This window comes from Vipera ursinii (assembly GCF_947247035.1).
Source record: "Vipera ursinii genome assembly, chromosome: 1".
NCBI classification, from domain to species: Eukaryota; Metazoa; Chordata; class Lepidosauria; order Squamata; family Viperidae; genus Vipera; species Vipera ursinii.
Window position 1 is genome coordinate 128,131,296 of NC_139512.1, and position 27,366 is coordinate 128,158,661.

The 27,366-nt window shown below is 38.5% G+C and overlaps 1 protein-coding gene across 3 annotated transcripts in view; it reads left to right on the plus strand.

Moving 5' to 3' along the window:
* SLC15A2 (solute carrier family 15 member 2) overlaps positions 1 to 27,366 on the plus strand; it is a gene marked incomplete at its 5' end in the record, with an annotated part of 86,369 nt that overhangs the window by 20,591 nt on the left and 38,412 nt on the right. For all 3 annotated transcript variants that reach the window (XR_014490877.1, XM_083349856.1, XM_083349857.1), the window contains 6 exons: positions 7,186 to 7,276; positions 10,656 to 10,733; positions 15,315 to 15,397; positions 19,621 to 19,707; positions 22,971 to 23,060; positions 26,882 to 26,926. Coding sequence is in view for 2 of the 3 variants with exons in the window: in XM_083349856.1 (XP_083205982.1) it covers positions 7,186 to 7,276; positions 10,656 to 10,733; positions 15,315 to 15,397; positions 19,621 to 19,707; positions 22,971 to 23,060; positions 26,882 to 26,926 (474 nt within the window). The remainder of the gene's footprint in view (positions 1 to 7,185; positions 7,277 to 10,655; positions 10,734 to 15,314; positions 15,398 to 19,620; positions 19,708 to 22,970; positions 23,061 to 26,881; positions 26,927 to 27,366) is intronic.

Here is a 27,366-nt window from a genome sequence, read left to right on the forward strand (position 1 = left end):
TATGGACAACGTTCCTCCAGGCCTTCCTGTCCTCTACCATCTTCTGGAGTCCATTTGAGCTCACGCCTACTGCTTCAGTGACTCCATCCAGCCACCTCTTTCTCTGTCGTCCCCTTCTTCTATTGCCCTCAATCTTTCCCACCATTAGGCTCTTCTCCTTCTGATTAGGTGGCCAAAGTATTTGAGTTTCAACTTCAGGATCTGGCCTTCTAAAGAGCAGTCAGGGTTGATCTCCTCTAGGACTGACCGGTTTGATCGCCTTGCAGTCCAAGGGACTCACAGGAGTCTTCTCCAGCACCACAGTTCAAAGGCCTCAATTCTTTGGCACTCAGCCTTTCTTATGGTCCAACTTTCACTGCCATACATTGCAACTGGGAAGAGCATAGCCTTGACTATACACACTTTTGTTGACAAGGTGATGTCTCTGCTTTTTAGTGTGCTGTCTAGATTTGCCATGGCTTTCCTCCACAGGACCAAGTGTCTTTTAATTTCTTGGCTACAGTCCCCATCTGCAGTGATCTTGGAGCCCAGGAAAATAAAATCTGTCACTACCTCCATTTCTTCCCCATCTATTTGCCAGGAATTGAGAGGGCCGGATGCCATGATCTTGGTTCTTTTAATGTTAAGTTTCAACCCAAGTTTTGCACTCTCCTTCTTCACTCTTTAGTTCTTCTTCACTTTCTGCCATTAGAGTGGTATCATCTGCATATCTTAGGTTGTTGATATTTCTTCCAGCAATTTTAATTCCAACTTTTGATTCATCTAGCCCGGCCTTTCTCATGATGTGCTCTCCATATAAGTTAAATAGGCAGGGCGACAGTATACAGCCTTGCCGGACTCCTTTCTCAATTTTGAACCAATCAGTGGTTCTGTGTCCAGTTCTCACTGTTGCTTCTTGGCCCACATATAGGTTTCTCAAGAGACAAATAAGATGGTCTGGTACACCCATCTCTTTAAGAACTTGCCACAGTTTGTTATGATCCACACAATCAAAGGATTTAGCATAGTCAATGAAGCAGAAGTAGATGTTTTTCTGGAACTCTCTAGCTTTCTCCATGATCCAGCGTATGTTAGCAATTTGATCTCTAGTTCCTCTGCCTCTTTGAAATCCTGCCTGTACTTCTGGTAGTTCTCGATTCACATACTGCTGGAGTCTAGCTTGTAGGATTTTAAGCATAACTTTACTAGCATGAGAAATGAGTGCAATGCTACAATAGTTTGAACATTCTTTGGCACTGCCTTTCTTTGGAATTGGAATGTAAACCAATCTTTTCCAATCCTGTGGCCACTGTTCAGTTTTCCAAATTTGCTGGCAAATTGAGTGTAGCACTTTTACTGCATCGTCTTTTAAGATTTTGAATAGCTCAGCTGGAATACTGTCACCTCCACTAGCTTTGTTGTTGCTCAGCTTTTCTAAGGCCCACTTCACTTCACATTCTAGGATGTCTGGCTCGAGGTCAGTGACCACCTCATTGTGATTATCAGGGACGTTAAGCTCATTCTTGTATAGTTCTTCTGTGTAATTTTGCCACCTCTTCTTAATCTCTTCTGCCTCTGTTAGGTCCCTGCCATTTTGATCCTTTATCATGCCCATTTTTGCATTAAACATTCCCTTCATCTCTCCAATTTTCTTGAAGAGATCTCTGGTCCTCCCTATTCTATTGTTTTCTTTTATTTCTTTGCACTGTTCATTTAAGAAGGCATTCTTATCTCTTCTAGCTATTCTCTGGAATTCTGCATTCAATTGGGCGTATCTTTTTTTTTCTCCCTTGCCTTTTGCTTCCCTCCTTTCCTCAGCTATTTGCAAAGCTTCCTCAGACAGCCATTTTGCTTTCTTGCATTTCTTTTTCTTTGGGATGGTTTTAGTTGCTACCTCTTGTACAATGTTGCGAACCTCCATCCATAGTTCTTCAGGCACTCTATCTATCAGATCTAATTCCTTAAATCTATTTGTCACCTCTACTGTATATTCAACAGGGATATGATTTAATTCATACCTGAGTGGCCTAGTGCTTTTCCCTACTTTCTTCAGTTTAAGCCTAAATTTTGCAGCGAGAAGCTCATGGTCTGAGCCACAGTCAGCTTCTGGTCTTGTTTTTACTGACTGTATAGAGCTTCTCCATCTTTGGCTGCAGAGCATATAGTCAATCTGATTTCTGTGTTGACCATCTAGTGATGTCCATGTGTAGAGCCATCTCTTGGGTTGTTGGAAAAGAGTGTTTGCTATGACCATCATATTCTCTTGACAAAATTCTATCAGCCTGTGCCCTGCTTCATTTTGCACTCCAAGGCCAAACTTGCCTGTTATTCCGGTTATCTTTTGGCTTCCTACTTTAGCATTCCAATCCCCCATGATGATAAGGACATCATTTTTTGGTGTTAGTTCTATAAGGTGCTGTAGGGCTTCATAGAACCGGTTAATTTCATCCTCTTCAGCACCGGTGGTTGGGGCATAGACTTGGACTACTGTGATATTGAATTATTTGCTTTGGATTCGAACTGAGATCATTCTGTCATTTTGAGGATTGTATCCCAGTATTGCTTTTCCTACTCTTTTATTGACTATGAAGGCTACTCCATTTCTCCTGAGGGATTCTTGCCCGCAGTAGTATACCTGATGGTCATCTGAATTAAATTCACCCATTCCTGTCCATTTTAGTTCGCTGATACCTAAGATGTCGATGTTCAGTCTTGTCATCTCTTGTTTGAACACATCCAGCTTGCCTTGATTCATAGATCTTACATTCCAGGTTTTCCTTTCACCACCAGACACATCCACAGCTGAGCGTCCTTTCGGCTTTGGCCCAGTTGCTTCATTCTTTCTGGCGCTACTAGTACTAGCCCTCTGCTCTTCCCCAGTAGCATATTGGACGCCTTCCGACCTGAGGGGCTCATCTTCCAGCGTCATATCGTTTTGCCTTTTGGTACTGTCCATAGGGTTTTCATGGCAAAGATACTGGAGTGGGTTGCCATTTCCTTCTCCAGTGGATCACGTTTTGTCAGAACTCTCTGCTATGACCTTTCCGTCTTGGGTGGCCCTGCACGGCATATCTCATAGCTTCATTGAATTACGCCAGCCTCTTCGCCACGACAAGGCAGTAATCCATGATGGGGGAGGGAAGGTTAGGAAGCCATAATAAAAAAAATTCCAGTTATTCCTCTGTTCTTGACCTTGATCTGTGCTCAGTCTTCAAATTATTTTGCACCTCTTTCTTCTTCCTATCTTCCCATGTAACCTATTGGGGCCCTCTGTTGCACAAAAGGGTCAGTTTCCATTTCTATCTTGTTTTCCCAATAATCAGATTTGTTACCTTGTTTTTCAGTGACTGTGGGAAAACTAACTCTCATAATCCTCTCACATTCTCAAGGCAGGGCATAAACAAGGTCCCCCCCCTGTTAGTTTATAGGCATGGCATTTTCATTTCATTCTGCATGGTTTCACTATTAAGATTAAATGTATGTGGATCCTGTTCAAGGATTATATATTTACCTATTGGTAGGCCTTAGTCTGAAGGAATGCCTCCACCCCAAATTTGTCACTGACCTGTAATGAAAATATTAAATAAATAGTTTTCTTAACTCTCCATTTCTTCTGTTCCTCCCCATTTTTTGCATGCATGGATTAGCATAACAATTTCTTTTATTTCCCCCTATTTCCAAGGAGATCAGGAAATGTGAGTGGTATGAAAACCACATTTTCTTTTCAGGAATGAGCAGAGCATATAAAGCAATCAACTTACACATTGCCTAGTAATCAGATCTCTTCTGTGTATTAGAAACCAGTGTGCATTAATATAATTCAAACTATTTTACAATGTCAATGGGTTTCTAGTGTGATCAACCACAATGAGTGTTTAATCCCTTTATGCTATTTAAATAATTAGGCAATTCTATTCATCTTCATACAGATAAGGAATATACTCCATGTGGAAGAACAAGAATAAGCCATTTTGCCTTGCTTTCCGATTCCCTGTGAATTTATTAGATAAATCACTGGGAGTGTCCTTCCTCAACTGTGCTGCTGCATTTTGGCAGATGTATAGAGAAGATCCTATTAGGCAAAATGGACTCCAAAAAGGGTATTTGTGACTTCAAGGTTGTACTGAGAATAATTGCACCACAGCCTAAGAAAATGTGTGGTTCAAATGTTTCATTATCTTTGCCATTCACTTCTTCCAATGCCTTCCACTCTTGCCTATTAACACAGTCCATAGTTGGAACTCCACGGTCCTTGATGCCAAATATAGTCTTGCACATAAAAAGATAATTCACAGTCAACTCAGTTAACATTAAATAATTCTTGGAGAACTTGCAACATTATTTTCTCAATGTATATTGCTTTCCTTCCCACCTTCCTTCTCATACAATTATTGTATGTGAAAGTAGAAGCAAACCTGGTTTAGTCTATCATTTTTTGTTAATCAACACAAAAATATAATGGGATAATTGTGATCTGGCAAAAGCTTTCAAGATCAGGTTGAGTCTTGAATTCTTTTATTACCTCAGCAATTCCTTGCTCTGCTTTGTCACTCACAGTTGAATAAGTAATCGTGAAATCTGAATCTTTATACTCTTATGTAGATAAATTTGATTCTAATATCCTAAACTGGGTGTATAGAACATAATCAGTCTTGATTTCACAGCTAACTTTGAATTATGCTTTGAGTAATCAAAAAAAGCAGCCCTAATACTTTATGTGGCTTTTCAAACTTATTTTGGAATACCTGAAGGTATCCTCAAATATCAAGCAAACGTCTGTGCTATTAAAAAAAAAAACTAGCTAATTGTTCTGATCAGTCCCTATAATAAGCTGAGATCTCATAAAAACCTGGCTATTTTCATCATCACTTATTCTATTGGTGCAAAATCAATATCTTATTCATTTTTTATTGCAACTTGCTCAAATGCACTCATTTTTTTCATCTACGGTATTTTCATTTTACAGTTCACATATTCCATCTTAAAAATGACAAAAAGGAAACAAATGAAAGGGCTGCTGTCTGTATATTCCTTCACATTTAGAACAAACTCTCCTTTGAATATAAAAATGTATGTAGCTAAAATAGCATCACACATATATAAAAAGATGAAATTAGAAAGCTTCAAAGGATTACAGTATTTTCAACTCAAACATTTTAAAGGAAAATGCTTGTAGTATTTCCTTCATCTTCCAAAGCAAAACCATACCACCAAGGATCTTTACCAGATCCTTATCTTTCTTCCTTTCCCTGTTGAAGTCATGGAGCTATAGTGCATCAGACTTGTTTCATGGATATTTTATTATATCTGTATCTGTATCTGTATCTGTATCTGTATCTATCTATCTATCTATCTATCTATCTATCTATCTATCTATCTATCTACCTACCTACCTACCTACCTACCTACCTACACACACACACACACACACACACATGTCAAAAGACTATCAGGTTCAAAAATGATGAAGAGATGATAAGAAAAAAGATGAAGAGTGATAACAACCAGATGACTTCCATCCCCCCCCTCCTATCTGAACCTATCCTTCCATCCCCCCACCATTCAGTCTCAACTCTCAGTACCTATTATTCTACCATTCCCATGATCAGAACTGATGAAGCTTCTTGGATGAGAAGCAAAACATTTTCGTCTTCTTCCTTAAGGAAAAAAACAGTCCAGTTGCCTTTTGAAGAAGAAAAGAAAAAAAGCATCTTTGAGACAACAATAACCTGGATGATTGAGAATCTCCACGAACAGATGAAGAGAGAAACATTCCTGGGGGAAAACTGCATATTATGGGAAAGGAATTGGGCAGTGGCTTGGAATAATGCAGACAATTCCATTCTAAGTCTGCCTTGCGCCTCTATCCTGGTCACATGATCCAAGACAGACTCTTATTAAGAAATCCAGCAGCCTCGGTCTGCAGATTTTCTCTTTCTTGTTCACTTATGGAAAGGTATGGCTTTGCCGCTTCTGCTCACAGTGAAGAGGGATATTTTTCTCTCTCTCTTCTGCATGAAAACATCTTCAATGAGATAACAACAAAACTGGAAGGCAGAGAACTGACTGGCAGATGATTTTTCTACATACCCCTTGGTCAGCTAGTGGGGACACTGTCAGTTCATGCAGAAATCTGAGCATTGAAAAGCAGCAGTATTGATGGTAGTACAAAAATGCCAGAAGGTTTGTGGATGATGCCAGCAATTGTACAAAAATGCTTTAAATGTCACAAACGGGATACAAAAATGGAAAAAAAATCAGAACTGAAAGGGTATGGAATTTGGTATTCTTAAAGAGAACATTGCCAGTCAGTGTACTGAGTAACCGGTTCAAACACATATACATTGAATAAAATAAAATAATAAAATAAAATAAAAGGGCACATGGCAATTAAAATGACCACACACAGTATAATAAAATATAATAGAAATTGAATAAAATACAACTGCACCCAACAGGACAGATACGGTGCAATAGTTTTGATGCTGCAGACCCCAACTGTTAATTAACACATCACAATAGTTCTTCTTCCTCCTGATAGTATAACTAAAAACAAATTACCGTAATCCCTTGAATGCATCTGGCTAAAATAATGTTTGTTTTTGTAAGTTCCACTAAAATAAGTGAACTGAGAATTCCATGCAAATGGATTTATGAATGAGATGTTATTGATTCAAAATAGCCAGTCCACTATTCAGAGATTACAGCTGTGGTTGATAATGTCTTATCAATTATAGTTTCCCAGTAGCGGTTGATTTTTTTAATGTATGAAGATATAATGAGTTCTCAAGGACTGACAGGTTAGACTGATTCAATTAAAAGCATGCACTGAATGAGTGGCTATTGCTCTCCTTGCAAATCCATTCACTATGCTGCATTTCTCCTAGTTAATTCTCTCTCTCTCTCTCTCTCTCTCTCTCTCTCTCTGTGTGTGTGTGTATATATAATATACATATACATACATACATACACATACACAAACATACATATGTATGAACCCATGTCTCTTTTAACCCAGCTTTTAAAAATATAATCTCATGTTAATTTTTAAAAAAATATGTCAATTTTTAAGATAGATGTTATGTCAGTGTTTCATATTGTTACCATAATTCAGTGGGACTACTGGAATCCCTTTTTTAAGAAACCCATGCTCATCTTTTAAGATGTGCTATAATATCAAACCGATGTGATCTTGTTTTGTTTTAGGTCCAGGAAAGAAACAAGTTCTTCTCCGTTTTCTATCTTGCCATTAACGCAGGAAGCTTGATCTCCACTTTTCTTACTCCTGTGCTAAGAGGTCAGTGTTTGTTTACAATGACCATGGGTAACGGAATTTAAAATTCACCCTTGGGAAACAAGATCAACTAAAGTGCCACAGATGTGTTCACAAATGTTTGAGCTCATAATGATGAGATGCACCCCCCCACACAATGCCCATTGGCTTATAACTTCTTCTAATTTCTCTTCTGAGTAAAGAAATTAAATGGTCCTTTGGAATAACTTCACTAGACCATCGCCATTATCCTGCACTGTTTCCGAAAAACAGCAATTATTACAATATTTTTTTTAGAAAATTGTAATTTTGCAGAGAATGAGGTGGTTGGATGGAGTCACTGAAGCAGTAGGCGTGAGCTTAAATGGACTCCAGAAGATGGTGGAAGACAGGAAGGCCTGGAGGAACGTTGTCCATAGGGTCGCGATGAGTCGGACACGACTTCGCAGCTAACAACAACAACAACAAAATTTTGCAGTATATTCAAGAATATAACATCAACATACTTCTTCCATCATTTTAAAAGGGAAAGATTGCCACTGGCCCTTCGGTATTTTGATTGTTATATTTGTCTTCCTCTCCTCTAAGCCATGACCAAATCCAGAGGAATGTGGTGGCAGCATATGGGCCATGCTCTAAAATCCCAAAAATAAAAGCAGACTAGATCTTGCCTTCATACTTCACAGAGCAGTTCAACAACACATGTATAAATATTTTTTATTATTTTCCCTGTGAACCTCTTTAACAGCGGGATGGAATCTGAGGAACTGCTAGTCTTCTGTATTTGTTCTAGTATACACGAGAAAAAACAAAGCCATTCAGCTGGGCTAATATGGATTGACTTTTGCTCCACACGTTATGAGGGGAAAAGCACAAGCTTCTTACATCTACATAGATCATAGTTAGGAAAAATAAAAACAGTGGCATATTTTGGAGTAGAATGAAGGCATGAGATTTTAAAAAGTCTTTTTAAAAGAAAATCAAACCAAAATGACCCTCATTTTCTCAGAAATTTGGCAGTGGTATGTGACCTTTCAGGTTTCAGCACTGAGCAACTTCAAATATCTCCTGCTGTGGATCAGAAGTAATCTGTTTGCAGAGCAGAACACTTCCTGCTTTGACTGTAAAATTTTGGCTTATCTTCCGGAAAGAAAAATAAATAAGCTCATATCAGGCAGAAAAGTGAACTTCAGACAGAGATGCTACACAGTGCATAATTGTGATCAATATTTTATTAGCAATATTCTACCCTGTTGGTTGTGCAGCTGCGTCAGGATTTTGTTTTCATTTCTCCTATTTTATGTTGTGCAGAATATTTAATGGAGGTGGTAAAATCCAAGCTTTCTGAAGAATATGCCTCAATTCAGTCTGGTGTGTGTACACACACGTGCATGTATTGCACCATACAGCAGAGGCAAAGATCAGCATGTGAGATTATTTTAGGCCATTTCCTCTGTTGTAGCTTGCAAAACAGGCTCCAATTTCAAAGCCTAATTAGTTGTTCTTCCCCCTATTCCACCTCACAAACCTCTCTAGCAAAATATATCCATGCACCCAGCGTTGCTATTAGGTAAGCCTTCCTATAACAAAATTGTGTAGTATTCAGATCAAGCAGTCTTAGTGTTGGCCCAAATTTGGATGTCATTTTCCATCAGCATAATTACTTTCTTGACTTCTTTCCTGCCCCATGTTCCAATACTTGCAGAATTGGATTGTATTTTCAAAAATACCTTGGTGGAGCAGTGGGCTAATGCCTCCTTAAGTAACACCAGCTGCCTGCAATTAGTGCAGGTTCGCGTCCCACCAGGCTCAAGGTTGACTCAGCCTTCCATCCTTCCCAGGTAGGTAAAATGAGGACCCAGATTGTTGGGGGCAATAAGCTGACTTTGTAATAATGCCGCTTGGGGTGTGTGTGTGAAAGCCCTAACAAGCAGGCATATACATAGAATGAAGGCTACTGCTAAGCTTGTAAGCCGCCCTGAGTCTTCGGAGAAGGGCGGGATATAAATGGAATTAAAATAAATAAATAAATAAATAAAAGTTAGTGGCCAAAGTCTTACTTGATATGAGATATCAGGATTCTCAAAATGGAGATCCATCAGCAGGAAGATGCAGATAGATTAGATGTCAAAAAGAAGCACTTTATCTCTCCTGGGTCCAGTGTTATCACTATAAATCAGGGGTGTCAAACTCGCAATGCCACATGACGTGTCGCAATGACTTTTTTTCCATTGCCGGCAATGGGTTGGGCGTGGTTTTGTTGTGACGCATCCGGCCCCTAGGCTGGCAGTTTGACACCCTTGCTATAAGTATTCAGACTGGATTTGTAACCTATTGTCAGGTGGCAAAAGAACAGGGTTCCAATTCTCCTGATCCTGGTCTGGCTCCTTTGTCTGAGAAACTCTTTTCTGTTCTCAGATTTTACTTAATTACATGTTTTGTCAGGGCCTCCTATAATGCAAGAAACTGATTTGCTGAGAACATGGGAAGAGCTGTGATGGGGCAGTGGTTAGAATGCAGGACTGCAGGCTAACTCACTGCTCACTTCCAGGAGTTATATCTTGATGGAGCTCAAGGTTGACTCCGCCTTCCATCCTTCTGAAATCAGTAAAATGAGGACCCAGATTAGTGGGGATAATATTGTGACCACTTAGAGAGAGCTGTAAAGCAATGTGAAGTGGTATATAAGTCTCAGTGCTATTGCTAGAGAAATCTGTGTATAGTTCATAAGAATCATCATCATCATCATCAATCATCCATAGTATGCAGTGATGGAATTTTGAAACTACTTCATTGCAGGCTCAACAACAGAATCGTTAAATCACTAATATTTACAACAGGTTCCATAAAAGTCAAAGAAGTTATACTCAGGATGCCAATTTGTGTGGTCAAAGCTGAAATCAGTTCAAGTTGCATAGGGGTGGTGTAATGTATTGGCCTTTTGTATATATATTGTAAGTGTTTGCTCTTGTTGCACTGCTTGCTAATTGCTTGCATTCAGTTGCTAAGTGCTAGTTCAGGTGTATGTTGTAATGGTTGATAGCCGGTCCAGACTGGTTGTCTCCAGCCAGCTAAGTAGGTCTTTGGGTGGGAAACCTATGCTTCAAACCTATTGGTCGCCACCTATTGGCCAACTGTATAAATAGCTGTGCAGCAGCTCCCTTGTTGCTTCTGTTTTGTTCTGACTTTCAATGTTGCTGTTTTGAACCTTCCGTCTCGCTCAATGCCTGCGAAGAACCAGCTACACAACAGGTGGATTGGTAGTAGAGTGCCAAAGTGTGAAGAACTGTGTGTAGTACATTCTGATCTCCAGAAACTTCCCTCTTTGTACAATATAGCAGTGGAGGGAAAGGGTGGAAAGTTTTAACTTGTGAACATAATAACTTGTTTCTCATTTTCTTAGGGAGCGTGCAATGCTTTGGAGGGGACTGCTACGCTCTGGCTTTTGGGGTTCCTGCTGCTTTAATGATTGTAGCTCTTGGTAAGTAGCAGGTATAAAAGAGAGAGATTGAAAGAGACAATAAAAGGGAGGGCAATCACAGGTTCTTCAAACAACTTAAAAGAGATGATCTTTCTTCTGTGCACCAAGTAAGGAAATCTATGTGACATCCCCCCAACCCCAAGCTCCCCAGGTTCTCCTCTACTGGAATTGCAAGGCAGAAATGAAGCTCTTTGTCTTTAAACAGCAGGGGAGTTCAATAGATGTCCAATCCTTTCCATTCTGAAGAGGCCCTTCTACCAATCTGTGACATCTTCATTTCCCACAAGGAAAACATTTTTTTTATACACCTCAAGGGGGCTGCTTTTATTGGCAGCTTCAAAATAGATCTGGGTTAGCAGTTTATTTTATAAAATAAAAACTATTTTTCCATCTTGTTCTGCATTGTCCAAAGAGGGGCAACATATGGGTTGCTGGCCACATACAGCTTCCTGGTTACATTTTTTCATGTCACTGAAATTCATCAATAAGACTTCAGCATGATTTTAGGAACCTATTTCAGTGAAAATGTACCCCTGGGTGCTTTCACAAATAAAGGCTAACATTTTGTCTCTAGTCTTTATGGTGTATCTTTTTATTTTAGAGTATCTTAGTAAAGTTTTTTATAAGATAAAAATATAAAAAGTAGGAAAAGTTAGAAAGGTAAAAGAAGAAGGAAGAGGTGTGCAGAAAGAAAGAAAGAGAGAGAGAGAGAGAGAGAGAGAGAGAGAGAGAGAGAGAGAAGAGAAAAGAAAGAAAGAAAGAAAGAAAGAAAGAAAGAAAGAAAGAAAGAAAGAAAGAGGGAGGGAGGGAGGGAGGGAGAGAGAGAGGGAAGAGGGAAGGAAAGAAGGAAGGAAGGAAAGAAAGAAAAAAGGAAGGAAAGAAGAAAGAGTACTGTTTTCCAACTTTTTTCAGTGCAATAGAATACACAAAAGCTGTATCCTCAACTTTTAGCTTTACATTTCTAAACATTTCAAGCATCTCAATAACAACAAAATCATTCTAATCCTCAAAACCTAAAATCAAAGTTTCATCTTTCAGTTTTCAGCAAACTGTCCAGAAGTGGTTTCCAAGTAGAAACAAAACTAACAGGTTCTTCTCTTTAATGGAAACAGTCAGTTTTGTCATCTCTGCCAACTGCATCGCCTTTACCATCCGTTCTTCCATTGTGAGAATTATTGCGTCACTAATCTTTACCATGCATCTCCAGATCATCCTTGCAGCCTTCTAAGCCAGCTTTTTGAGGCCAAAGACAAAGCAAAACAAAAATCCCATAGGGAAATAAAAGGCTGATCCCTGGCTTACGTGGCTTGAAAACAGTTTCTCACAGGGGGGGTTTCAGTTCAGTTTATTTTTTATTATTTTTTTTAAAAAAAACATCCAGCCCTTGTCTCATTTAAAGAACTCATTTTTCTCCCATGCATTAGCTCACGTGCAGCCCTTCTTTTCAAGAAGTCTGCACCACTCCTGGCTCAGCTCCACACACCTGTGACCCCATGCCAATGTTTCTCTTGGAAAGCTGAGCCGATTTACTTTCTGCTGAACTACAGTGCAGGAAAAACTGCTCCGAAGGTGGTTTTCAGCTCGGTATGCTGGAGCTTGGGGATGCTTCGTTTTTTCCCCCCTGCCAGCTCTTGAACTTCAATTGTCCTAGCAGGAAATTCCTCTTGTTGCTAATGACAAACCTGAGATACATTATGTCTTGGCAGGGGAGATCTGAGTCTACATAGGTACACTGGCTAGGGCCAATCCTAGCACAATGGGAGTGAAGTTGCATCATTTAGTAAGCAGTATCAGGCAGTGAACTCTATTTGGTGTCAGACTCTACCTGCTGTCTAGTAAATGGCGAGTGGCAAGTTCTAGAATGGGGATCCTTTCACCGAGGATGCACCAGGTCAGCTCTTTTATGACTCATGGACTTCAACGCCCAGAATTCTTGAGTCAGCCATGAGTCATAAAAGAGCTGAGGTTGCCTACCCCTGCACTAGGTCAAGGCTTGATCACAAATCTTGTGATCTGTCCCTTATTTTCATGCCACTTAAGGCGCTATGCACTCCAGAGCCTTAATCTATATGGAAACTGAATCAGTGCTTCTTATCAGGCATTAGCTGGGAGAGGGAGCCGTTAGATTCCCCATCCTCTACCTCTGCTAATACGGGTAGGCCTCAACTTACGACCACAACTGAGCACAAAATTTCTGTTGCTAAGTGATTTTTGCCCCATTTTACCCCCTTTATTGTCACAGCTGCACACTTGTTAAATTAGTAACCTGGTTGTTAAATGAATCTGGCTTCCCCCTTGACTTTGCCTGTCAGAAGGTTGCAAAAGGTGATCACATGACCCCGGGACACTGCAACCATCATAAATATGAGTCAGTTGCCAAGCATCCGAATTTTGACCATGTGACCATGGAGATGCTGGAATGGTCGTAAGTGAAAAATGGCCATAAGTCACTTTTCCCAGGGATGTCGTAACTTCAAATAGTCACTAAAGAAACTGCTGTAAGTCGAGGATTACCTGTGCTTAATTGTCCTTGAGTAAAGTTTGTTGTCATGTTGCTCAGCTTCACAGAGGAAGCTAAGAAGAGCGTGAACTAGCCTGGGAGAGAATTTCCCCCTTTTCTGCCGACACTTAGTTAAGCTGCTATTTGTGTTTCTTTTCCTCCACACAGGAGTGAGGCCTGTGGTCAGCAAGATAAAGTTGAATCACATAAGTAAATAAGCTCAGAGTGAGTCAAGGGACAGCTGAGAAAGGTGAAAATGAAACTGCTGCTGAAAGCAGCCTGCTATCTTCTTCTACTGCGGCTGTCTCATTTTCAGTGCAAATTGTTATTCTGTTTAAGAATTCATTCCAACAACATGCATAGTATTCACAACTGCCTAGGAGGTGTATTCATTGTCCGAAGCTGCCTAATGGCCGAGCTGGCCTGGAACAGTGATCAGCCTTTTAAAAAAAGACATACAGGCAACAGCCATCCCTGCCTCCTGTTATTTGTCCACCAAGGGAAATTATAAACCATGCTGATTGTTTTCAGAGATGTACAAGTCGCTCTTGTTGAGCAACAGTTCACAGTTACAATGGTGATGAAAAAGTAGCTTTACGACCAATCCTCGCATTTATGACCTTCATAAGTTATAACCTTATTTCTATAACCCACCTGGAGTCACCTTGAGTTGGGCAGCCATATAAATTTTTCTTAATAAATAAGTCAGTTTAAGACAGGAAAGATGAAGTAACTTCATATGTAAAGTCACAGCTTTATTTTGCAACCATTTCATTTAACAACAACGCTGCTGGTTCCAGTTGTGGTAGCTATACTACCTGTGTTATCTCAGGATTTCAAGTTTCTCTTCTCTATCGTGGTTGTTAGTCACTGAGTGTCCTCTGTATATTTTCCTATTTTAAAAAAACAGCAACTAAAGTTATGACATTGGGGCTTCTGGAAAGGGATCACCATGAAGTCCTTCTCAAATGGAAAAACACCTCAAGCCCTTTTTTGTTGGAGTTGACATGAAGTTCTCAAGTTTATTCTTTTTATTCATAAGGCCTTAGGCCTGTTTTCTAACCTTCCATATTGAATTAAGAAAGGTATTATTTTGAATTTCTGAAGAACCAGTTGGTGTAGAGCAGGCTTCCCAAACTCTTCAGCTCATCAACCTCTTTGTGAAGTTTCAGACTGTTCATTGACATTCCCCCAAAAATATTTATCATATGAAAATAATTTAATTAATACTACTTTAACTAATAGTACTGATAGTAACAAAAATAACATTTACTTCTTGAATAGTCCCATATACCTCTGAGGAATGATTCTAACCACTTTGGAGAAAACTAGTGTAGAAAGTTCTAAGTTAGAATGGCCGGTGATTAATCTGAGCAGTTTTCAGCATCTCCACATTTCTATTGAGCTATATGGTTTGTACTAGGAAAAGGGTTTTGCCAGCTGATAGATGGTGTAGTTTTGGCAGTGGAAAGTAGCTGATGTTACAGAAATGTTATTGCCGTTTCTCTCCCTTCCCCATCTTTCAAATGCCCCCAAGCTCCCTATTTAATAAGACATCTGCTTTGTGCGTAGTATTATTTTTAATTGGATGTCATCTGATGAGTGGAACGTAGAAATAGTCAAGGGAAACTTTGCTAGCAAATGCTGTCATTTCTTTTTAAAGTCTACCAATTAGTGAAATAGTTTTTATTAGATCGGGGTGGTAAATAAGCCCCATCAAGCAAGCACATAAATAAATAGATAAATAAATTGGTAAATAAGGCAATCTTTCAGTGGTAATGGAGTGGGTATACACTCTAGGATTTCGAATCACTCAGTTTAAACCTGAACATGCCTTTCAAGGCTAGATCATATTAGTACTTTCTAATGTTGCATTAAATACTTACCAAGGGAAAGAAATACTGTATTTAGAACAGGAAAAAATGTAGGTTTTTGAGGCAGGAAGTCAAAGAGGATAGCAAGAAGATTAGTGAAAATCAGTGCCTCACCTTGTGGAAGAATTTTCTTAATTGCTACCAGTAAGTTATTGTTATAAATTATATACTTCTATTTCTATACTGAAATTGCATTTTTTTTCCTAGTTGTGTTCATCACTGGAAACAGACTTTACAAAAAGACTCCACCACAAGGAAATATCTTGCTGAAAGTTTGCAAGTGCATTGTAGTAAGTATGCTTTATGTACAAAATGTAAAAATTTACTTTCTTTTGCATGATCACATATTTTAGGATTAAAAACAGAAGCATATTGGGAAAAAATACTTATTGCCTTTACAATGCCTGCTAAAGTCAACTGGGCATACTCTAGAAAATTAGGTATGGGATTAGGGTTCTGAGAACGAAGTGAAATGATTTGCTGATTATGGCTTTATACAAGAATTAAAACAATTTTTGAACCCAGAAGCAACTGTATTCCTTTGTTAACTGCAAATGTTCTAGTATGCCTTATGAGTTATATTCCATTCTAATTGATAAGAAAGAGTTTGTGGGTATATCTTAAGAGTTTTGTTGCATTTGTTTCAAAGTTCATTTGTTATCATTTACAGTATTTAGTATTTATTTAAAATGATAGGTGTATTGGCAGAGAATCAGAGAGGTGACCTTGAGGGAAACAGGAAAGAAGCATTTTGTAAGAACCAAGAAGGTTCAGGAAAGAAGCATTACATAAGAATCAAGAAGGTTACATTATTCCTCAAATCCTGAGGAACAAGATAATGTTTAGAAAAAGGCAGGCTCCTCCCTAATTTACTGGGATATAAAGAAGAAGGGAAGGCAGAAAAAAGGCTTAGAAAAGCTGTTATGATAGCTTATCTCAACAAAGTTCCATTCTAGTCTTCCTATGGAGTCTGTTTCCTGATCTGAGGTACCCCAAATGGCTTACAGTGTCTTCTTTTCAGTCTGCTTTCCCAATTATCTAGGATTACAATTTTCAGCATCCTCAACTGGGACAGACTTCACCATATTAGGCTTTATTACCAATTGGTGAAAAAGTATGCTATCAAAGTGGAGATCTTTGTAGTTTATTAAAAGATTTTAAAACTGATTAATATAATTATTATTATACCTAGTAGCATGCATGTATGTAATAATACTGGCTGTCTGCCCTTTTTATAAAAGGCTAGCCTCTTCCCTTGGAATTCACTTGTAGAATGGAAAGCCAGGGAGCTTTCAGATCATGAAGAATAGAATAGAATAGAATAGAATAGAATAGAATAGAATAGAATAGAATAGAATAGAATAGAATAGAATAGAATAGAATAGAATAGAATAGAATAGAATACCTTGGAGATCTTCTAGACCAGGGGTGTCAAACTCGCAACGTCACGTGACAGGTCGTGACATATCGTGACTTTTTTCCCACTGCCGGCCATAGGGCGGGTGCAGTTTCGGCATGACACATTCAGCCTGTGGGCCAGCAGTTTGACACCCGCTGTTCTAGTCCAACCACTTGATCAGGCAGGAGACCCTATACCAGTGATGGTGAACCTTTTAGAGACCAAGTGCCCCCAAACCACCCACCCCCACCCATCGCCCCCACCCTCCACCTGCCCCCAGCCTGCCTCCACCCCACCCGCTCTCAGGGCCACCCACCGCCTCCACAGCCCACTGCAGCAGATCACCCAGGCAGGCCAGCAGCACCATGGCAGCCATGTTCTCTGCCCGTGTCCCGCAGCATCACTTGCACACAATGGGGCATGAGGGCAGAGTCTTGTCCCGGCTGCCTGGCTGCCATGTCCTTGGCTGTGCGGCTTTGCGTGGGCCATGCCAGGGGCTGACTCTCCTCCAGGTGGACTGCTGGTGACGAGGGGGCCATGGGGGGAAAAGGGGCTGGGGCGACAGCATGCATGCCCACAGAGCGGGTTCTGAGTGCCCTCTCTGGCATGCGCATCATAGGTTCGCCACCACTGCCCTATACCATTTCAGATATATGGTTGTCCTATCTCTTCCTTAAAACTTCCAGTGTTGGAGCAAGTTGTTCCACTGATTAATTGTTCTAATGCTCAGAAAATTTATTCTTATTTCTAGGTTGCTTTCTCTACTAGATTAATTTCCATCCATTGCTTCCTGTCCTGCCCTCAGGTGCTTTGGAGAATAGCTTGACTCCCTCTTCTTTGTGGCAACCCCTGAGATATTGGAACACTGCTATCATGTCACCCCTTGTCCTTCTTTTCATTAAAATTATAGTAGATTGTAGTAGTTCTCTTGGACAATGCAAGAATACCACATGATACACCAATGAGATACAATGAGAATGCCCCTACCTTGTCCTGCATACAATGAAACCATCAATTTCTCTTTCATCAGATCAATTTAGAAGGCCAAGAAAAAAATTGCAGGAGACATTTTTGAGAAAGCATTGAACTATAGTTAATCTGCCACTTGAATTTCTCAGCAAGCTCCTAATTTTGCATACCGCTGAGATATGGTAGGAAATTGAAATGGCAGTTTTGCCTGTCACCAATGCCTGATAATGCTTTCATGGTCTTTCATTAGAGGAAAAGGCCTTGAGGAAGTAACAGAGGGAACTCTCTTAAAGCTGGAGTTTGAACTCCACCTTTATAATAAGGAGTTAATTAGTACACTCAAAGAAGAAGTTAAATAGTTTTTTCCCAAGTGATACATATACTGAAATTATTTACAGGTCAACACATGGAGGTCAGGACCATGACTGACACATATGAACTCATTCACATACTTTGATTATTCCTTTATTGTAGTCATCTGCAAAGGTTTTTAATGGCTTCATTATAGTCACTTGCATGGGGTTTTTATATTAAAACTCCAAGGTCTGTACCCAATTTCATCTAGGTGTGAGACATAATCCCAGTAGTTATTCATCCATTACATTTCTTCATGTGACAATTTTGGTGCATTGCTTTCTATGTATTGGAGCTACACCAGAGATTTTGGGTTATCATATTTGGTATATTGGTTCCTTCACATCCTTCATCCTCTTTAGTATTACTGTACTGTGGCACTGAAGTCATAATAACAATTTGCACTGCAAAGCACTTGGGGCTTTTTAGAGTTAGGAGAAAAAAAGATTACTCAAGGATATGATTTCATCAACCAATACTGCAGAGGATGAAAAAATGTCTCCCCTCCATTCCTATTTGTAGAGCATAATAGAACTCAAAGTCATTCGGTGAAATTGATTGCTTCTATATTCATTATAGACAAAAGGAAGTATTTTCTCATACAATAGCTAATGGATGATTATTATATGAAGTTAATGTGATGCAGGGATACTATTAACTTAAGATAGTTATATTTTAATAAATTGATATCTTAATAAAGAGCCTTGGTGGCGCAGTGGGCTAATGCCTCCTTAAGTAACACCAGCTGCCTGCAATTAGTGCAGGTTCGAGTCCCACCAGGCTCAAGGTTGACTCAGCCTTCCATCCTTCCCAGGTAGGTAAAATGAGGACCCAGATTGTTGGGGGCAATTAAGCTGACTTTGTAATAATGCCGCTTGGGGTGTGTGTGAAAGCCTTAATAATAAGCAGGCATATACATAGAATGAAGGCTACTGCTAAGCTTGTAAGCCACCCTGAGTCTTTGGAGAAGGGCGGGATATAAATGGAATTAAAATAAATAAATAAATAAATAAATAAATAAATAAATAAATAAATAAATAATAGTAGATGGGTCATTTAGGTTGCTGTTCTTATCTACCTATAGAGGTGCCAAAGTCATTTAAATCATAGAGACTTGTTAGATATGCAGTACCTTAATCGTCACAACAGGAACAATGGAAGATTATGGAATTGGCAGTTCAACATGTCTAAACAGGATCAGGTTGGGAAAATCTAGTTTAGATATGAGAAAGAAGCATAATCATATGCTTTTCATGAATATTTGCTTCATTACTAACAAAAAGTTGCATTATGAATCTTGTATGAATTTAGTATTTATGGCATATGCTTACTTGTTCAGGATGGAATCCTTTTGTTTATAATTCCGATTTCCTGATTCATATTTTTTTAAAGGATACCTCTATGGTAAGGCCTTATATTAGTCCATTCACTCTGTAAAAATAGGTCCAGGAGAAGCTATGCTGCCTTTTTTGAGGGTGGGTTGTCACCTCTGGGCACCTCCCAGGAAATAAATTTAAAGCAAAACCATATAATTTGGATTTGTTTGGGTGCTATGATGGATGTTGAATCCAGGATTTATATATAATTGTCCCTCAAATAACGTCTTCTGAAAGATGGCCAATAAAACAGCAGGAAGGGTAGAACTTCATTTAAGACATATTTATAAAACCAGGAATAAGATGAAATACAAATCAGTGCAACAGACTTTACCATCAGGGTAGTAGAAACAATGCTTATATTGGATAAACTCTAAGTGACAGAGCTCCTTTCATTGTTTGTATTCCTGTTCAGTTTGCTTTGAGAAACCGGATCAGAAATCGTTCCCCAGAGATACCCAAAAGAGAGCATTGGCTTGACTGGGCATCAGAAAAATATTCAGTAAGTAAACATTTGTATTTGAATACATTTTATATATGAGTTATAGGTTTCTTATTAAAAATTAAACGAATAACACTATCAGTGATGGCTCCTCCTGATTTAACATTAAGATCTGACAGAAGAAAGAAGGGCATGACTTATAACTGAAATGGCCTGCCTTTCTATGGTATGAGAAGAACAAAATCCATAAATATTTTCAAAATCACTATGTAAGAAACACTTTGCTTCTAGTATGGGCAAAGATAAAAACGAAAATTTATATGAAAATACCAGGATGGATCTCGACAATGGAAGTGTTTGTTCACCCAAATTTAATTAACTATGAGAAACTTGTGACTTATAGGAATATTTTGCATACTGAAGAGAAATTATAAACTGAACAAGAGCTGGAAGAACAGGGCATTGAATTATCATGGTGGATGCACTTGCAATACAAACGAGATACGAGAGAGATGCTAAATTTAACATATGGTTTTTATAAAGACCAGATAATGTTTGACCAGATACTACTGTCATCAGATGAAAAATTGATTAAGAAATTGTATAAATTTTTCTTAAATTTAAAGATGGAAGTCAAAGAAACAAGTCAAAGAAACTATTATGTCATGGGCTCTGATGAGCAGGAACGAGGACACGCAGATGAGTACAGAAAAACTCATACTTTATTTAAGCAGAAACTGTACTGAGAGATTGGAGTCACTCTGCTTCAATATATAGCCAGGCCCTATGGTATTAACCAATCGGATTGAAGCCATGTTTGCCACCCAAAGTTGACCAATTGTAGGACCGGAGACGTCCTGTCTGAGTTGCTGGAGAACCATTAGTCCTCCAGCAACGCACATAGTGATATTCCAAAAGCCCAGTACATAACAGAAACAATGATAACATGGGCAAAAAACTTTGGGCACAATGTACAGTTAGAAAAATGGCAAAATTTGTGGGAAGGAAACTATAAATAACAAGGGCAGTTACCTATAAAGAAAATTTATATACAATGTTTTATATATGGCAAAGTTAGCAAAAATGTTTAAAAATATGTCTAGCAATTGTTGGAAATCTAAGCAAAAGCCAGGCACATACTACCATCTTTGGTGGACATGCCCTAAAGGAAAAAGATTCTGGTCAAAGTATGTGGTTAGAGAAAATGTTAAGAAAACATGTAGATTTTAAGCTGGAACTATTACTTTTAGGTATAGCTTCAGAAAACGATGATAAAGAAAGTGTATATTTAATACTACATGTATTAACAACAGTGAGAATTACATTTGCACAGCATTGGAAAAATGAAGAAACACCAGCTGAAGAAGACATAATTAAGAAAATTTTGGACTGTGCGGAAATGGACAGGCTTACATTGAAAATGAAAGGGAAAGAAGATACAGAATACTTTCAAACATGGGATACTTTTTACAAATGGCTAGAAAAATGGAGTAGAGAGTGGGAATGGAAGATGTATTATTATTAAGTTAAATATGTGGACCCAGATAACATATTGTTTACTAAGCACTAAAGATTCATGATTATAAAAAAAATAATAAAATATCTTTAAAAAAAAGTTCTGACAGAAGAATGGTACTCATCCTAAGTACCATTCAAGTGTTAGATCCCTTTGGAAACTATAATATATTAACTTTCTCTTCTTTCTTTAGCTAGAGAAAGGAACATAATCTGGGAGAAATACAATAATATCTGAGTGGGAATGCTCGAAAACCAAGGGCAGTAGATGACACAAAAGTGTGGTTTTTTTTAATCCTAGGAGAAGATAATGGCAAGCTGCTTCCATATGGCTGCCATGAGAAATGTTGTTCTCTTACTAGTAAATTATCTTCATTCATAGTCTCGTACTTTCCAATCTTTAACATCATTAAATGACAGCAGTGGATAGATAATCTTCTGTCCAGTGACTGGAGACCAGTTTCCTACCAGTTTCCTATTCACTATCATAGCTTCTTACTCACATCTACACAAATGAGTGCGTGCGTGTGCACACCCACACCCCCCACGCAATTCCATCTCTAGCATAGCATTGCCACACACACAACCATATTAAAGGTAAAGGTAAAGGTTCCCCCGCACATGCATGCTAGTCGTTTCCAACTCTAGGGGCCGGTGCTCATCTCCGTTTCAAAGCCGAAGAGCCAGCGCTTGTCCCAGGACGTCTCCGTGGTCATGTGGCTGGCTTGACTAGATGCCAAAGGCGCACAGAACTCTGTTACCTTCCCACTGTAGTGGTCCCTATTTTTCTACTTGCATTTTTACGTTCTTTCGAACTGCTAGGTTGGCAGAAGCTGGGACAAGTAACAGGCGCTCACTCTGTTACGTGGCACTCGGGATTTGACCCGCCAAACTGCCGACCTTCTGATCGACAAGCTCAGCGTCCTAAGCCACTGAGCCACCGCGTCCCTTATACAACCATATTACACCTCCTTAAATTCTTTTATGAGATTCATGGTCAAATCAAGTTTCCCTTTTCAGTTACTTTAGAGGTGGTTACAAATTGAGGATCTAAAGTTTAGTAAGTGATGACAACTTTTAGCATTCTAATCCCAGGCAAGAGAAAGGAGAGAAAGAAACAGGACCTGGGAAAATATTTCTAACAAAGCCTCCAAGGTGAAAGGGCTTCCTTTCTTCCGATTTTATTTATTCATTTATTTGATTTCTAAGGCTGTTCATTTCTCAAGCCATGCTGGGTGGCTTATAAAAGAATTATAACATCAACCTAGGTAGGAAAAGGAAAAACAAAACAATCACAGCAATAAAAACACCATGCCACAGGAAAATAGCTTCCAGACGTTTCACCCTTGTATTGTTTTCCAGTCCCTCAGAGGCAAGGTCAGGTAGAGAAGGAAGGCCAAAGAAAGTGAAAAACCGTTGGCTGATTTATTCCCCAAAGACCAAAAAGTCTTTCTCTCTTATTTTGCATGTCTCCCTTTTTAAAATGTCTTTTGGAGTTGTGATTCATTAAATATTAGTTAATTCCAGAATAAGTGTGTGATGTCTTGGCTGCCCCAGGCTGCCCCAGGTATTCCTTGGAAGTGTTTTAATTCCTATTTCTTATTGCATATTTACGTTGCTTATACTAGAATTGCTCCCAGATAAGACGATTATGCTGTTAGGCAGATACAGTTACTCACCATTGTTTTGCATGTGCTGATACCGTCCTCTCTTTCTGTCATTCTTCTAGGTCTTGTGACTCAACATCCAAACCAGTTTTGGACACTGAGCTACATTTTTATAAGATGTATTTGTGTTTCCTTCCATAGAATCAATTGATCACTGAAGTTAAAATGGTGACACGGGTCCTTTTCCTCTTTGTCCCCTTACCAATGTTCTGGGCACTCTTTGATCAACAGGTAATACTAAGCAGTGTTTCCCTATACCCACCAGCTCTGCTTTGGGGACTCAAAGCTGGGGAAGTACACTAAAATAGGGTTATGTTCTTCATACTTCAATGTGTTGTGAGAATCTGACTATCTTAGTGTACTGTATGTATTGGTCATTTTAAGCCAGTGGTCCACATTCTGCTACTGGGCCACAGCCTCTAGGCCACCGGGCTGCGGGAATTGCTGGCAGGTGCACGCATATGTGCACACCCCCACTCACACTAGCGTCACTGTGCAGGCGCTAGTGGCCCCATTTGCACATGTGTGGGAGCGCCGCTGCCAGCATCACATGGGTGCTAGCAGCTCGTTTGCACAGGTGCACGGGTGCTAGCGCCACCACCATGTGTGTGCCCGTTTGCATGTGGGCACCCATTTCCCTGCTCCTCCCTTTCCGTCTGGGCCACCAACCTGGAAAGGTTGGGGAGCTCTGTTTTAAGCCATTCAGGGGGCTATTTATTGATTTTTTTATGCATAGCATGTTATGCAAGCCCAGCAACTGTGTTTTTAAATTCAGCTTTAAGTTTTCAGAGTTATCTGAATCCAATTAGTTAGTATACTACTATCATGGCTGACTTCCATTAAAAACACATTTTATTTTATTTATTTTTATTTATTTTATTTTAATTCCATTTATATCCCGCCCTTCTCCGAAGACTCAGGGCGGCTTACAAGCTTAGCAGTAGCCTTCATTCTATGTATATGCCTGCTTATTAGGGCTTTTGCCCCCCCCTAAGCGGCATTATTACAAAGTCAGCTTAATTGCCCCCAACAATCTGGGTCCTCATTTTACCTACCTCGGAAGGATGGAAGGCTGAGTCAACCTTGAGCCTGGTGGGATGCGAACCTGCACTAATTGCAGGCAGCTGGTGTTACTTAAGGAGGCATTAGCCCACTGCTCCACCAAGGCTCTTATATTTTATCAATAACATTGAGATTCTTTATTTGATCGAAACTTTTATTTTAATTTTGAAGGACAGATGCAATGGAGGTGGTCATTTAAGTCAAATAGTGTAAATGTCCACACTAATCCTAATGATAGACATGAAAGCCAGCTAAGTGACTTTGGGCCCTTTATTCTCTCTCAGTCCAACGCACTTCGCAGGCTTGTTGTGGAGAAAATATAAGGAGGAAAGTGTGCTGGATATGTTTACCTGCTTGAGTTATTTGTAAAAATATTAAAAGCAGGATAAAAATAAATAAACGGAGAAATATAAAATAGTGTAAATATATCCTTTATATTCAATATATTTATCAGATTGATTCAGAAAGAGAATTGCATTTAAGGATAAATATTGTTGGTCCCATATTGTTAACTTTCCCCCTGATGGCAGAATAAAATTGGTTTCATTTTCAAACTGAGAATGCTTTTATTTAGAAAATTATGTGCATGGTACTTCTATGAAAGATGGGATAATTTGATTTAATACCTTTTAATGTTTGTATTTTGTGTTTTTATCGTTGTTAGCCGCCCTGAGTCCTTTGGGAGATAGGGTGGCATACAAATCCCATAAATAAATAAATAAAAACATTCAGAAGAACAATAAGTAAGGAAAAAAACCTATAGGTAGGAGAAGAGACATAGAGGGAGAGAGGAGGAGAGGGAGAGGGGAAGACAAAAAGACAGAGAAGACTAAACAAGATTCTCTTTTATGACTCTTCTCTAATCATTATGTATTTATTCTTCCCTAATCATTAAGTGAACATTCACTCTGTTAGAAAGGAGTTCCATTCTCCTGGTTTTAAGAGTTACACTCAACACCAGAAGACTCAACTGCAATAAAAACCCAAGATTCCTTTTTTTTTTTTTGGAGGGTATGAATGAAAGCTTAATCTATACATTAAGAACTCATAACTACTCAACCACTTGACAGAATTGACGGATTTTGCTGAAATGGATAAATTCACTTCTTAAATTAGAGAAAAGACATCATCTATATTTATTGGTGACCAGAAACACTTGTGGACTTTTTGTGCAAAAATGAAAAAAAATTGACCTTGTGATTTATGGTTTTATTTTATTTTTTATTTTTTTTATTTTAATCCCATTTATATCCCGCCCTTCTCCGAAGACTCAGGGCGGCTTACAATCTAAGCACAAATCAAATGTGCTTAGCAATAGCCTTCATTCTATGTATATGACTGCTTATTAGGGCTTTTGCCCCCCCCCAAGCGGCATTATTACAAAGTCAGCTTATTGCCCCCAACAATCTGGGTCCTCATTTTACCTACCTCGGAAGGATGGGAGGCTGAGTCAACCTTGAGCCTGGTGGGACTCGAACCTGCACTAATTGCAGGCAGCTGGTGTTACTTAAGGAGGCATTAGCCCACTGCTCCACCAAGGCTCTTATATTTTATCAATAACATTGAGATTCTTTATTTGATCGAAACTTTTATTTTAATTTTGAAGGACAGATGCAATGGAGGTGGTCATTTAAGTCAAATAGTGTAAATGTCCACACTAATCCTAATGATAGACATGAAAGCCAGCTAAGTGACTTTGGGCCCTTTATTCTCTCTCAGTCCAACGCACTTCGCAGGCTTGTTGTGGAGAAAATATAAGGAGGAAAGTGTGCTGGATATGTTTACCTGCTTGAGTTATTTGTAAAAATATTAAAAGCAGGATAAAAATAAATAAACGGAGAAATATAAAATAGTGTAAATATATCCTTTATATTCAATATATTTATCAGATTGATTCAGAAAGAGAATTGCATTTAAGGATAAATATTGTTGGTCCCATATTGTTAACTTTCCCCCTGATGGCAGAATAAAATTGGTTTCATTTTCAAACTGAGAATGCTTTTATTTAGAAAATTATGTGCATGGTACTTCTATGAAAGATGCATGAACATGTGAACGCTGATAATCAAAATGGGCCCATGCCAAAAAGTAAAAAAAGAAAATATATTGTCAAAAAAGCAACCTAGACTACTGAGACAAGAAAGCAATTTGCCTGGCTGAATAATTCCTAATTATCACTTCTATATCCAGAATTGAGCAATATGTGAGAGATATTGTATTTGATTCCAATTTAAGGTTGTTCCTTTATCTATTGTGTAAATGTTTGTCTTATAAACAATAAACAGAGAGTGTATAATATTTTATCTGATTGCAGTAACTTTATCATATATATATATACTTACGTTAACATTATAGAAAAACTATCCTTTTAAAGGTATTTTAATTGAATTTATCAGCTTAGCATTTTTAAAAATGTTAGATATATTTAAAATGTATGGCAGATGGAAGAAAAAAATATATATTGAAATATCCTTATACAATACTCATTGGACTGGCATGGAAGTCCACAGCCTTTAATTAAGAAGCCTTCAGCCTTACAGTGGTTTGATTTGTGCTCATGCATGCACATACATACACACGCACACAAACTAATTCTGTTTATATAACTTTTATCACAGCAAAAAGAGAAATAGAAGATGTAGAAGAAGATATAGCAAATACTTCCTAATCTTACTCATTTATTCAATAAAACTGCACTTAAAATTTAAAGAATGGAAAATAAACACACTGAAAGTGCATTGTTTTCACAGATGTTATTTCAGACAGAAATACAGAAATCTATTTATGTTATTACTATTTATTCTTTCTAGCCATATAAGCAGCTACTGGTATATATAATCTCAGGTAGGTCTCTTACAATTCATGGTGTCTCATGTATAGAATAGATATTTGAGATAGTGTTCATATTGGCCACCACCAGTAATTATGAGTTATGGGAGTTTGTAGACTAGAAATCTTCTACAGCATTTATTTCTCTTTCCCCTCCATAGGGTTCTAGGTGGACCCTACAAGCAACTAAAATGAATACTGACTTTGTAAGTGATATTTCTTGCTTTAAACCTTTAAGCAAATAGGTGTGTAATAAAGATTAAACCTTTATTGATTTTAAAAATGTACATTTTTAATTATAGCCCTATTGACCAGATAAAATAATTCCATAAAGTAAAGCAATATAATATGGAACAGGAGTGGAACATAGAATATCTCAAGACTTGTAATATGTCTTGGCTTATTTAGATTTCAATATTTCTTAAAACACAATTTTGGATGTTAGAGTTGCATCATCATAATCATCATCAATATCTTTGAAGTTACTGTTATTATCACTATTAGCAATACATTAAATTCAGTTTGAGCAAAACCTGTAGCCCAATAACAATAAGTTACTTTCCATACATATATTTCAAGATACACTTAGCAGTTCCTGCTAAGAAAAAGGTGTCAATTAATGGAACTATTAGTAAGCTATTATTGA